The 14392-nt window shown below is 43.0% G+C and overlaps 1 protein-coding gene across 4 annotated transcripts in view; it reads left to right on the forward strand.

The window, feature by feature from the left end:
• Positions 1-14392, forward strand: part of dnmbp (dynamin binding protein) — a 146101-nt gene that overhangs the window by 17001 nt on the left and 114708 nt on the right. For 3 of the 4 annotated variants that reach the window (XM_045702005.1, XM_014157051.2, XM_014157049.2), the window contains 2 exons: positions 13020-13174; positions 13325-13447. In XM_045702005.1, the coding sequence (XP_045557961.1) occupies positions 13030-13174; positions 13325-13447 (268 nt within the window). In that variant the 5' untranslated portion in view covers positions 13020-13029. Of the gene's footprint in view, positions 1-13019; positions 13175-13299; positions 13448-14392 lie in introns of those variants that run through there. The other variant, XM_014157052.2, reaches the window with a different exon arrangement.

The following is a 14392-nucleotide window of genomic DNA, read 5'->3' on the forward strand; positions in this document are numbered from 1 at the left end:
AGAGGTTGAAAATGTCAGTGAAGACACTTGCTAGTTGGTCCGCGCATGCTCTGAGTACACGTCCTGGTAATCTGTCTGGCCCAGAGGCCTTGTGAATGTTGACCTGTTTTTAAGGTCTTGCTCACATCGGCTACAAAGAGCATGATCACACAGTCGTCTGGAACAGTGTTGCTTGCCTCGAAGCGATAATAAAAGGCATTTAGCTCATCTGGTAGGCTCGCGTCACTGGACAGCTCATGGCTGGGTTTCCCTTTGTAGTCCGTAATAGTTTGCAAGCCCTGCCTCATTCGATGAGCATCAGAGCCGGTTTGGTAGGATTCAATCTTAGTCCTGTATTGACACTTTCCCTGTGTGATGGTTCGTCTGAGGGCATAGCAGGATTTCTTATAAGTGTCTGGATTAGTGTCCCGCTCCTTGAAAGCCGCAACTCTAGCCTTTAGTTGGTGTGGATGTTGCCTATAATCCATGGCTTCTGGTTGGGATATGTACGTACATTCACTGTGGGGACCACGTCGTCGATATACTTATTGATGAAGCCGTTGACTGATGTGGTATACTCCTCAATGCCATTGGACGAATCCCGGAACATATTCCAGTCTGTGCTAGCAAAACAGTCCTGTAGAGTAGCATCCGCGTCATCTGACCACTTTCGTATTAACCTGTTAGGGCTAGGGGGCAGTATTGACACGGCCGGATAAAAAACGTACCCGATTTAATCTGGTTACTACTCCTGCCCAGTAACTAGAATATGCATATAATTATTGGCTTTGGATAGAAAACACCCTAAAGTTTCTAAAACTGTTTGAATGGTGTCTGTGAGTATAACAGAACTCATATGGCAGGCAAAAACCTGAGAACATTCCATGCAGGAAGTGGCCTGTCTGAGAAGTTGTTTCATCTTGGCTCTTTTTATTGAAGACTTGTAGTGATTCATATGTTTATGATGTAGAGAATATTTGTTGGTTCGTGGTGTGTAATGAAGAGCAAACAGACGATGCACTAGACACATGTATGAAATTCCTTATTCCAGTTACTAATAAGCACGCACCCAATAAGAAAATGACTGTAAACTTAAATCTCCTTGGATTGATGAGGAATTGAAAATTTGTATGGATGAGGCAAAAGGTATGGCAGCCCAACTGATCAGCAAACATACTGCAAATTAAGAAATCATGTTACTAAATAAAAACAAACTATGCTCAAACAAGTTAAATACAATTTTGGGGAAAAAGCCATCTCGGCTCCATCATTCATTGAATCAGATGGCTCATTCATCACAAAGCCCACTGATATTGCCAACTACTTTAATGACTTTTTCATTGGCAAGATAATCAAACTTAGGGATGACATGCTAGCAACAAATGCTGACACTACAAGTATAATTGACCAAATTATGAAAGACACAAATTGTACTTTTGAATTCCGTAAAGTCAGTGTGGAAGAGACGAAAACGTATTGTTGTCTATGAACAATGACAAGCCACTAGGGTCTGACAATCTGGATGGAAAATTACTGAGGATAATAGGGGACGATATTGCCACTCCTATTTGCCACATCTTCAATTTAAGACTACTAGAGAGTGTGTGCCCTCAGGCCTGGAGGGAAGTTATTCCGCTACCCAAGAATAGTAAAGCCCCCTTTACTGACTCAAATAGCCAACCAATCAGCCTGTTACCAACCCTTAGTAAACTTCTGGAAAAATAGTTTGACAAGATACAATGTTATTTCACAGTAACAAATTGACAACAGACTTTCAGCACACATATAGGGAAGGACACTCAACAAGCACGGCACTTACACAAATGGCTGATAATTGGCTGAGAGAAAGTGATGATACAATTATTGTGTGGGCTGTCTTGTTAGATTTCAGTGCAGCTTTTGACATTATTGATCATAGTCTGCTGTTGGAAAAACATATGTGTTATGGCTTTACACTCCCTGCTATAATGTGGATAAAGAGTTACTTGTCTAACAGAACACGGGTGTTCTTTAATGGAAGCCTCTCAAAAATAATCCAGGTAGAAGCAGGAATTCCCCAGGAAGGCCTGTGTGTCTATGTATGCGGATGACTCAACACTATACACATTAGCTACTTCAGCGACTGAAATGACTGCAACAATTAACAAAGAGCTGCAGTTAGTTTCAGAGTGGGTAGCAAGGAATAAGCTGGTCCTAAATATTTCCAAAACTTAAAGCATTATACACTGCTCAAAAAAATAAAGGGAACACTTCAACAACACATCCTAGATCTGAATGAAAGAAATAATCTTATTAAATACTTTTTCTTTACATAGTTGAATGTGCTGACAACAGAATCACACAAAAATAATCAATGGAAATCCAATTTATCAACCCATGGAGGTCTGGACTTGGAGTCACATTCAAAATTAAAGTGGAAAACCACACTACAGGCTGATCCAACTTTGATGTAATGTCCTTAAAACAAGTCAAAATGAGGCTCAGTAGTGTGTGTGGCCTCCACGTGCCTGTATGACCTCCCTACAACGCCTGGGCATGCTCCTGATGAGGTGGCGGATGGTCTCCTGAGGGATCTCCTCCCAGACCTGGACTAAAGCATCCGCCAACTCCTGGACAGTCTGTGGTGCAACGTGGCGTTGGTGGATGGAGCGAGACATGATGTCCCAGATGTGCTCAGTTGGATTCAGGTCTGGGGAACGGGCGGGCCAGTCCATAGCATCAATGCCTTCCTCTTGCAGGAACTGCTGACACACTCCAGCCACATGAGGTCTAGCATTGTCTTGCATTAGGAGGAACCCAGGGCCAACTGCACCAACATATGGTCTCACAAGGGGTCTGAGGATCTCATCTCGGTACCTAATGGCAGTCAGGCTACCTCTGGCGAGCACATGGAGGGCTGTGCAGCCCCCCAAAGAAATGCCACCCCACACCATGACTGACCCACCGCCAAACCGGTCATGCTGGAGGATGTTGCAGGCAGCAGAACGTTCTCCACGGCATCTCCAGACTCTGTCACGTCTGTCACGTGCTCAGTGTGAACCTGTTTTCATCTGTGAAGAGCACAGGGCGCCAGTGGCGAATTTGCCAATCTTGGTGTTCTCTGACAAATGCCAAACGTCCTGCACAGTGTTGGGCTGTAAGCACAACCCCCACCTGTGGACGTCGGGCCCTCATACCACCCTCATGGAGTCTGTTTCTGACCGTTTGAGCAGACACATGCACATTTGTGGCCTGCTGGAGGTCATTTTGCAGGGCTTTGGCAGTGCTCCTCCTGCTCCTCCTTGCACAAAGGCGGAGGTAGCGGTCCTGCTGCTGGGTTGTTGCCCTCCTACGGCCTCCTCCACGTCTCCTGATGTACTGGCCTGTCTCCTGGTAGCGCCTCCATGCTCTGGACACTACGCTGACAGACACAGCAAACCTTCTTGCCACAGCTCGCATTGATGTGCCATCCTGGATGAGCTGCACTACCTGAGCCACTTGTGTGGGTTGTAGACTCCGTCTCATGCTACCACTAGAGTGAAAGCACCGCCAGCATTCAAAAGTGACCAAAACATCAGCCAGGAAGCATAGGAACTGAGAAGTGGTCTGTGGTCACCACCTGCTGAACCACTCCTTTATTGGGGGTGTCTTGCTTATTGCCTATTTCCACCTGTTGTCTATTCCATTTGCACAACAGCATGTGAAATTTATTGTCAATCAGTGTTGCTTCGTAAGTGGACAGTTTGATTTCACAGAAGTGTGATTGACTTGGAGTTACATTGTGTTGTTTAAGTGTTCCTTTTATTTTTTTGAGCAGTATATTTGGGACAAATCATTCACTAAACCCTAAACCTAATCTACGTCTCGTAATGAATAATGTGGAAATTGAGTAAGGTGAGGTGACTAAACTGCTTGGAGTAACCCTGGATTGTAAACTGTCATGGTCAAAACATATTGATACAACAGTAGCTAAGATGAGAAGTCTGTCCATAATAAAGCGCTACTTTTTAACAACACTATCAACAAGGCAGGTCCTACAGGCTTTCATTTTGTTGCAGCTAGACTACTGTTCAGTAGTGTGGTCAGGTGCCACAAAGAGGGACTTTAAGGAAAATTGCAATTGGCTCAGAACAGGGCTGCATGGCTGGCCGTTAAAAGTACATGGAGAGCTAACATTAATGACATGCATGTCAATCTCTCCTGGCTCAAAGTGGAAGAGATTGACTTCATCACTACTTGTTTTTGTAAGAGGTGTTAAAGCTGAATGTACTGAGTTGTCTGTTTTAAAATACTTGCACACAGCTCAGACACCCATGCAAACCCCACAAGACGTGCCACCAGAGGTCTCTTCACAGTCCCCAAGTCCAGAACAGACTATGGGAGGCTCACAGTACTACATAGAGCCATGGCTACATGGAACTCTATTCAACATCAGGTAACTGATGCAGCAGTAGAATCAGATTTAAAAAGCAGGTAAATATACACCTTATGGAACAATGGGGACTGTGAAGACATACACACACAAAGGTACAGACCCATTCCTGCGCACATATTGTTGTATGATGGTATTGAACAGTCTCTGTTGTGGATATGTGCTGGTTTAGGGGTGTTGTATAATGTACTGTTTTATCTTTAGCTCATTTAGTACAAACGTAGTTCACTGTTTTTCATATGGAATGTGGGTGCTTTGGTGTGTTTGGACCTTGGTCTTTGACCTTCCTGCCTTGGCAGCAGCTAATGGGGACCCCTAATACATACAAATTGTTTTCCTCTTTGATGTTGAGTTTACTATTGCAACCTTTTGATGGCGATTTATTTAATAATTCAAATCTACTCTATAGGCTAGTTGCTGAGGGTCGACTTTTTCTGTTTGCACTGCGAGAGATCAAGCAGATAACGGCGCTATCGTTGCACCACAGTATTTGTTTATGTAAATTAGACATTTTTCTGCTGTTAACGTTGATAGCCGTAAATTGTTGCTACGAATAAAAGGGTGGCAGGCCCAGCGGCCACGACAGTTTGATATTTCGATTACATAAATTACGTTACGGAGTCTGGCTTTAACCTGTTGGGGATGGGGGGCAGTATTTACACGGCCGGATAAAAAACATACCCGATTTAATCTGCTTACTACTCCTGCCCAGTAACTAGAATATGCATATAATTATTGGCTTTGGATAGAAAACACCCTAAAGTTTCTAAAACTGTTTGAATGGTGTGTGAGTATAACAGAACTCATATGGCAGGCAAAAACCTGAGAAGATTCCATACAGGAAGTGACCTGTCTGACAAGTTCTTGTTCATCTTGGCTCTTTTTATTGAAGACTGAGGATCTTTGCTGTAACGTGACACTTCCTACGGCTCCCATAGGCTCTCAGAACCCGGGAAAAAGCTGAATGATATCGAGGCAGCCCCAGGCTGAAACACATTATCGCCTTTGGTAAGTGGCCGATCAGAGGGCTTAGGCGCGTGCACGAGTCGACCCCATGCTTTATTTTCTTTCGTCTTTTTACCTAAACGCAGATTCCCGGTCGGAATATTATCGCTTTTTTACGAGAAATTGCATAAAAATTGATTTTAAACAGCGGTTGACATGCTTCGAAGTACGGTAATGGAATATTTAGAAATGTTTTGTCACGAAATGCGTCGTGCTCATCACCCTTCTTTACCCTTTCGGATAGTGTCTTGAATGCGCGAACAAAACGCTGCTATTTGGATATAACTATGGATTATTTGGGACCAAACCAACATTTGTTATTGAAGTAGAAGTCCTGGGAGTGCATTCTGACGAAGAACACCAAAGGTAATAACATTTTTCTTATAGTAAATCTGACTTTGAGTGTTAAACTTGCTGGGTGTCTAAATAGCTAGCCCTGTGATGCCGGGCTATCTACTCAGAATATTGCAAAATGTGCTTTCACCAAAAAGCTATTTTAAAATCGGACATATCGAGTGCATAGAGTTCTGTATCTATAATTATTTAAATAATTGTTATGCTTTTTGTGAACGTTTATCGTGAGTAATTTAGTAAATGTTTAGTAAATTCACCGGAAGTTTGCGGGGGGTATGCTAGTTCTGAACGTCACATGCTAATGTAAAAAGCTGGTTTTTGATATAAATATGAACTTGATTGAACAAAACATGCATGTTTTGTATAACATAATATCCTAGGGTTGTCATCTGATGAAGATCATCAAAGGTTAGTGCTGCATTTAGCTGTGGTGTGGGTTTATGTGACATTATATGCTAGCTTGAAAAATGGGTGTCTGATTATTTCTGGCTGGGTACTCTGCTGACATAATCTAATGTTTTGCTTTCGTTGTAAAGCCTTTTTGAAATCGGACAGTGTGGTTAGATTAACGAGAGTCTTTTCTTTAAATGGCTGTAAAATAGTCATATGTTTGAGAAATTGAAGTAATAGCATTTCTAAGGTATTTCAATAACGCGCCACAGGATTCCACTGGCTGTTACGTAGCCGACCCTAGAGAGGTTAAGGGAGTTTAGGCGACATCACATTTTGTTAAAAGTCAGTGGATCAATAAGGACACATGAAAATGTAAGTAACATTTTATCCTGAATCAAAAGAATGTCAACACATCAGTGTATTGCAAAGGCCACATTTGAAAGGGCAACAAGTACTTACTTGCCAAGTACTTTGTGTAATATTTTATATTGCAAGTTCAAGAGATGAAACTCTGGGAGAGGTTGTAGTTGCTGAGGCATGTGTGTTTGTCTAATTGATGAGCAGGAGTGTGGGTGGCAGCTTATCTGCTGACTGGCCATGTTATTTATTGAATTGGGTCCATCTCATGCCAACAATGAAGCCTCTGCCGCTCCCTCTCCCAACAGAACAATAGCAACACACACACCAAGCGGTAGAACCCTCTAGACTGGTCATGGTGCAGTTGTAGCCTTTTTTATTTCTAATAGGTTGTTTACTGACTGCTCATTGTACTTCAGGCCAATGCAGCCCTCTGGGGTGCTGCATCCACTACAATGTATTCAGTTAAAAGCAATGTGCCCAACAGGTATGCCAGTGGATCATTCTAGATATTAACAGAGGACATTTGTCCTTTTTTCCCCCAACTTGTCTTTCAGCCCGTGATGGGGAGTTATGTCTGAGCAGCAGTTGTCAAATGAGCTCATATTGCATGGCTAGCCATGTGCTCTGGCATGCTTTGTGATTTTCATTTGTCAGATAATTTTAGGTGCATAAATTACCAAGTATTAACTAATGTACATTTTCAATTTTTAGAGAAATGTTAAGACTTGCTTGAACTCTTTTAAAAGTATTTTTGTGGCAGAATATAGTCTAAGTTAAATTTTAGTAAAACCATTGTTCTGATTATGTTGATAAAATATTATATCAAACTCAACTTTGTATTGTGGGGCAGGTAGATCATTTCATCAGAAATAACTACACTCAGACTACACTTTCATACACTCTCCTACTAGCATACCACAGTATGTGAAACCTGTAATTATAGAGTACAGAAGACCCTTGGCATTGATGTTTTAAAGAGAAGTTTCAAAAGATTTCTACTTCATATTCATCATCTCCAGCACCGCCCCAACATCAACATATGTGAAAATGGCGCATATCTTTTTGTGTGAAAAAGATATTGTCAACCAATTAAGAGGCAATTGATTGTGTGTTGTAGTGGGCACACATAATGTACTTTTTCACTTACGTTTCCATGTACCGAATAAAAATCTAAAGTTCGATGTGTTTTCAATTCTATGGATTTTTGTCACAAACTGTTGCATTTAAATAGTAAATGTGCCTACTCTGGTCTTGGCATGTGTGCTCTAGCCAACAGCTCGCAGATACAGTGCGGGTAGGCTAGTCTACATGAGATTATGGATAAGATATTTTTTTTATTTGTAAATGGCAGTCAAGCATCGATCATCAGAATAAGACCCTCGATATTTATTGGAAATGAGCATCAAGATCACTGCATTTTCACCACCATGTAAAGTTCATAATATATTTCATGTATAGCCTAATAAACTGCATGGTTTCCCGAGTCATCGTAGTGGGAGGACCACATACCATATCATCACCTAACTCCAAGTTTACTTCCATATGATGGTTATTATACACTACATGACCAAAAGTATGTGGACACCTGCTCGTCCAATATCTCATTCCAGAATCATGGGATTTAATATGGAGTTCCCCCCCCTTTTGCTGCTTTAACAGCCTCCACTCTTCTGTGAAGGATTTTTCTAGTAGATGTTGGAATATTGCTGCAGTGACTTGCTTCCATTCAACCACGAGCATTCGTGAGGTTGGGCACTGATGTTGGAAGATTAGGCCTGCACGCAGTCGGCATTCCAATTCATCCCAAAGGTGTTCGATAGTTGAGGTCAGGGCTCTGTGCAGGCCAGTCAAGTTCTTCCACACCAATCTCAATAAGCCATTTCTGTATGGACCTCGCTTCGTGCATGCGGGAATTTTCATGCTGAAACAGGAAAGGGCCTTCCCCAAACTATTGCCACAGAGTTGGAAACACAGAATCGTCTAGAATGTCATTGTATGCTGTAGTGTTAAGATTTCCCCTCACTGAAACAAAGGGGCATAGCCCGAACCATGAATAACAGCCCCAGACCATTATTCCTCCTACACCAAACTTTACAGTTGGCACTATGCATTGGGGCAGGTAGCGTTCTCCTGGCATCATTTTACTTTCACGTCCACATGGAAGGGGTGGTATGGGGAGGGTTTTCTCCGGTCACCGGGAGTGGTGCAGGAGGGAAGATGGAAAAGCATCCTCTATTGACAAACAACCTTGGATGTATGGAGGGGTAGAATAGATGGGGTGGGGACTGACAACCAACCTGTGTTGCTTAGAAGGGGTGGGAAACATGGTTTCGGGGTGGTGGACAGAGACATGGGGGGGCTGGGGGTAATAGGATGAGGGAGTTTGGAGCGTAGGCCCCCTTGTTTAAATAATAATAATTGTACATAGCATTTTTACTCTTACAAAATCCTGTTTTGGTATCCAATGTGATCATCTCGCTGTATGCATTTCTTAGTTTTTTGTTTTACTTTTAAGTGGCAGCCCACTGTTATATGAATTGTAATTTATATTGTACCTGTAAACCCCCCAAACGAACAATTACAACCCCCCCCCCAAAAAAAAGATCTAACGATACAGATGTTTTAGTAACTTCATTAACACATCTTCCCCCAACTATTTACAAACTTAAGTTTGGACCACTTTCCTGGCAGTTGAGACAAAAGCTTTGGTTGGGGATGACATCTTGGTCTACTTCTTTGATAATTATGTTATGATTCCAGATTTAAATAGCATCTATCAATCAAAAGTTTAAGGCTGACCCCAATTAGTCGAAGCCGTGGTTTACAGGCAACATCCGCACCGAGCTAAAGGCTAGAGCTGCCGCTTTTAAGGAGCTGGACACTAATCCAGACGCTTATAAGAAATCCGCTATGCCCTCAGACGAACCATCATTCAGGCAAAGCGTCAATACAGGACTAAGATTTAATCCTCCTACACCGGCTATGACACTCGTCGGATGTGGTAGGCCTTGCAAACGATTACGGACTACAAAGGGAAACCCGGCCGTCCTGTGACGCGAGCCTACCAGACGAGCTAAATGCCTTTTTTATTATCGCTTCGAGGCAAGCAACACTGAAGTATGCATGAGAGCACCAGGTGATCCGGACGACTGTGTGATCACGCGCTCCGTAGACGATGTGAGCCAGACCTTTTTAAACAGGTCAAAATTCACAAGGCCGCTGGGCCAGACGGATTACCAGGACGTGTACTCCGAGCATGCGCTCACAAACTGGCAAGTGTCTTCACTGACATTTTCAACCTCTCCCTGACCGAGTCTGTAATACCTACATGTTTCAAGCAAACCACCATAGTCCCTGTGCCCAAGGAAGCGATGGTTACCTGCCTAAGTGACAACTGCACCGTAGCACTCACGTCAGTAGCCATGAAGTGCTTTGAAAGGCTGGTCGTGACTCACATCAACATCATCCCAGAAACCCTAGACCCACTCCAATTCGCAGACTGCCCCAACAGATCCACAGATGAAGCAATCTAAAACGCACTCCACACTGCCCTTTCCCACTTGGACAAAAGGAACACCTACAGTGCCTTGCAAAAGTAATCATCCCCCTTGGCGTGTTAACTATTAACTATTGTATCAATACAACCTGTAATTTAAATGGATTTATATTTTGAGATCATGTAATGGACATACACAAAATAGTCCAAATTGGTGATGTGAAATTATTTTTTATTTTTTTAAACTGAAAGTGGTGCATGCATATATATTCACCCCTTTGCTATGAAGCCCCTAAATAAGATCTGTTGCAACCAATTACCTTCAGAAGTCACATAATTAGATTGCACACAGGTGGACTTTATTTAACCTCTTAAGGATCTGCCCCTTCAATTTTCGCCTAAAATGACATACCCAAATCTAACTGCCTGTGGCTCAGGCCTTGAAGCAAGGATATGCCTATTCTTGGTATTATTTGAAAGAAAACATTTTGAAGTTAGTGGAAATGTGAAAGGAATGTAGGAGAATATAACACATTCGATCTGGTAAAAGATAATACAAAGAAAAAAACTTTTTTGTACCATCATCTTATGAAACAAGAGAGAGGCAATATTGTATTATTCCAGCCCAGGTGCAATTTTACTAGATGGCATCAGTGTGAAGTTTGAGACTGATTCAATGAACCATTGCATTTCTGTTCAAAATGTTGTATCAAGAGTGCCTAATTTGTTTATTAATAACTTTTCATGTTCAGAAAAAAAAATGCTTTTTGGCCATCAAAGAAAACACTGTCTGGTGCAAACTCAACACCTCTCATCACCCTGAGTTAACCATGTTAAACAATGTTTTTCATCGGCAGGGACTGGGAAACTGGTCAGAATTGAAGGAATGATGGATGGCGCTAAATACAGGGAAATTCTTGAGTGAAACCTGTTTCAGTCTTCCAGAGATTTGAGACTGGGACGGAGGTTCACCTTCCAGCAGGACATTGACCCCAAGCATAGTGCTAAAGCAACACTAGTGGTTTAAGGGGAAACATTTAAATGTTCTGGAATGGCCTAGTCAAAGCCAGACCTCAATCCAATTGAGAATCTGTGGTATGAGATTACTCTACACCAGTGGAACCCATCCAAATTGAAGGAGCTCGAGCAGTTTTGCCTTGAAAAATGGGCAAAAATCCCGGTGGCTAAATGTGCAACGCTTGTAGAGACATACCCCAAGAGACTTGCAGATGTAATTGCAGCAAAAAGTGTTTCGACAAAGTATTGACTTTGGGGGGGTGAGTAGTTATGCACGCTCAAGTTTTCTGGTTTTATTTGTCTTATTTCTTGTTTGTTTCACAACTATTCAAATTATAGAAACCCCCAAAAATACATGTAAATTCCAGGTTGTAAGGCAACAAAATAGAAAACATGCCAAGGGGGTGAATACTTTCGCAAGCCACTGTATGTGAGAATGCTGTTCACTGACTACAGCTCAACGTTCAACACCATAGTGCCCACAAAGCTCATCAGTAAACGAAGAACCCTGGGATAACAGGCCACCCACTGGTAGTAAGGGTAGGCAAAAACACATCTGCCACTCTGATCCTCAACACTGGGGCCGCTCAGGGGTGTATGCTTAGTCCCCTCCTGTACTCCCTGTTCACCCACGACTGCGTGGCCAAGCACGACTCCAACACCAAGTTTGCTGACGACACAACAGTGATAGGCCTGATCACTGACAATGATGAGCCTATAGGGAGGAGGTCAGACACCTGGCAGTGTGGTGCCAGGACAACAGCCTCTCCCTCAATGTGAGCAAGACAAAGGAGCTGATCGTGGACTAAAGGAAAAGGAGGTCCTAACAGGCCCCCATTTACATCAACGGGGCTGTAGTGGAGCATGTCGAGTTCCTTGGTGTCCACATCACCAACAAACTATCATGGTCCAAACACACCAAGACAGTTGTGAAGAGGGCACAACACCTTTTCTTCCTCAGGAGACTAAATATTTGGCATGGGTCCCCAGATCCTCAAAGCTGCACCATCGAGAGCATCCTGACCGATTTGCATCAATGCCTGGTATTGCAACTGCTCGGGCATCCGACTGTAAGGCGCTACAGAGTGTAGTGCGTACGGCCCAGTACATCACTGGTTCCAAGCTTCCTGCCATCCAGGATCTATATACTAGGCGATGTCAGAGGAAGGCACCTAAGACTGTTCTCTCTGCTACCACACGGCAAGCTGTACCGGATCGCCAAGTCTAGTTGCAAAAGGCTCCTTAACAGCTTCTACCCCCCAAGGCATAAAACTGCTGAACAATTAATCAAATGGGCACCCGGGCTATTTACATTGACACCCCCACTCCCTTTGTTTTTACACTGCTGTTTTATTATCTATGCATAGTCATTTTACCCCTACCTACATGTGCAAATGACCTCGACTAACCTGTATACCCGGTGTATATAGCCTCATTATTTTGTTACTTTTTATAAAAAATGTTACTTTTTAGTTCGTAAATATTTACTTTAAAACTATATATTTACCCCTTTTTCTCCCCAATTTCGTGGTATCCAATTGGTAGTTACAGTTTGATCCCATCGCTGCAACTCCTGTACGGACTCAAAGGCGAAGGTTGAGAGTCGTACGTCCTCTGAAACACAACACAACCCAGCCAAGCCTCACTGCTTCTTGACACAACGCCCGCTTAACCCAAACAAAGGTTCTGGCTCTATTGTCATTAAAGATCCATGAGCACGTATTTCAAGAGTAAGGGTGAGAACCCTGGTGTCTTGGCTTAAATTCCCAACTTGCCCGTCTTCATGGCCATTTTTACATTTGAGTCATATAGCAGATGCTCTTTGCAACTTAGTTAGTGCATAATCATCCTCAGCTTCCAGTTGGGTCATTCAGCCCCTCTTTTCCCCCTGCAGCTATTGCCTAAATTGTTGCTATAAATGACAGTGTCAGTGTCAACGCATGGTCAAATATGCTTGAAACAAATAAATCATTGATTACTATCCATCATTCTCTCTCTGTTCAGGCGATGAGTGATGGAGCCAGGTTCGGTGGTCCGTGCCGTGTTTGAGTTCCTGCCCAGCGTCTCTGAGGAGCTGCCCCTCTTCACTGGCGACGTCATCGAGGTGCTCAACGTGGTGGATGAGTTCTGGTTGCTCGGAAACAAGGATGGAGTCACAGGTGGGGGTCAGGGTTTGAGATTAGCGGTCACAAATTCTCTGACCAGATTAAAGAATCACGTCACTGATCTTTCCTTTTCTCCTCTGACTTATTTTGTCTTTTCTTCTTCCTCTTTCTCATCTCAGTTTTTTGCTCCATCTCCCTCTCCAGGCCAGTTTCCCAGCACTTTTGTGGAAGCAGTCACCATCCCCAGCACCAAACCAGAGGATAAACTGTATGTGTGTATCAATGACTTCAGTACTGCAATGCCAGGGAGCCTACCCCTGCAGAGAGGTATGTGCAAGCACACACACACTTCTTTACTAGTACATAAATAGATGGTCGCTTCAAAAAGGGTAGAAAAGGGTGCTCTCCAATTAATCAAAAGTTTGGGTATGTGGGTCTTAAAATGCGAGCAAGAATTGTGCTCTTGAAAAATAATCCCCTCAGAAAGATGACAGAGGCGGACACAATGTGGAAGTAGATAGCTAGGCTAATTATAGCCATAGCAAGTCAGTGGTTATGTGCTTGTAACGCTAACGTTAGCTGTAATGGCACATGCAAACTACTTACTTGAGAAATACATTCATTGAAAATGTCCTCCTCGAGCTCCATCTAGCTAGCTGCCAATTTTGTGTCTGGTGGGGATGTTTACACCAGAGCACAAATGGATAAGGCTCTGGATGGGTTTCCTGCGCGTCCCATTTCTGCCAAATTATGGAACCCAACCGATTCTAGTATTGTGTGCAGACGTGTCAGAACATTGTAAATGTGGGAGGCAACCCGTCTGCCTATGGAGACTACTATATTACTGAATGAATGAGCTCAACTGAACTGTAGGATCTCAGGTGAAAGAACAGGGATGCAGTATTATTGACAACCAGTGACCAGTCCGGAAAACAATACCATTTCTGAATGCTGGTAGTTAAAGGTGCAGTATGTAACTTTGTGCATAACCCAACCAAATTCACATAGAAATGTGAGTAATAGACAGAGGTCGATAGATGGGGCTTCTTTGCATCTGTGCCCTAATTGCTTCTGTGATAGCATGTGGAGCGCCATTGAGGCTTTCTACATTTTAAAGAAGTCTCCTTCTTTAACTTGTTGTTAATCCAGCCATGGTGTCAGATTTCAAAAAGGCTTTACGGCGAAAGCAAACCATGCAATTTATCTGAGGACAGCGTCCAGCACACAAATGCATAACAAATCATTTTCAACCAGGGAGTTGCGACACGAAAG

This window comes from Salmo salar, chromosome ssa19 (assembly GCF_905237065.1).
Source record: "Salmo salar chromosome ssa19, Ssal_v3.1, whole genome shotgun sequence".
NCBI classification, from domain to species: domain Eukaryota; kingdom Metazoa; phylum Chordata; class Actinopteri; order Salmoniformes; family Salmonidae; genus Salmo; species Salmo salar.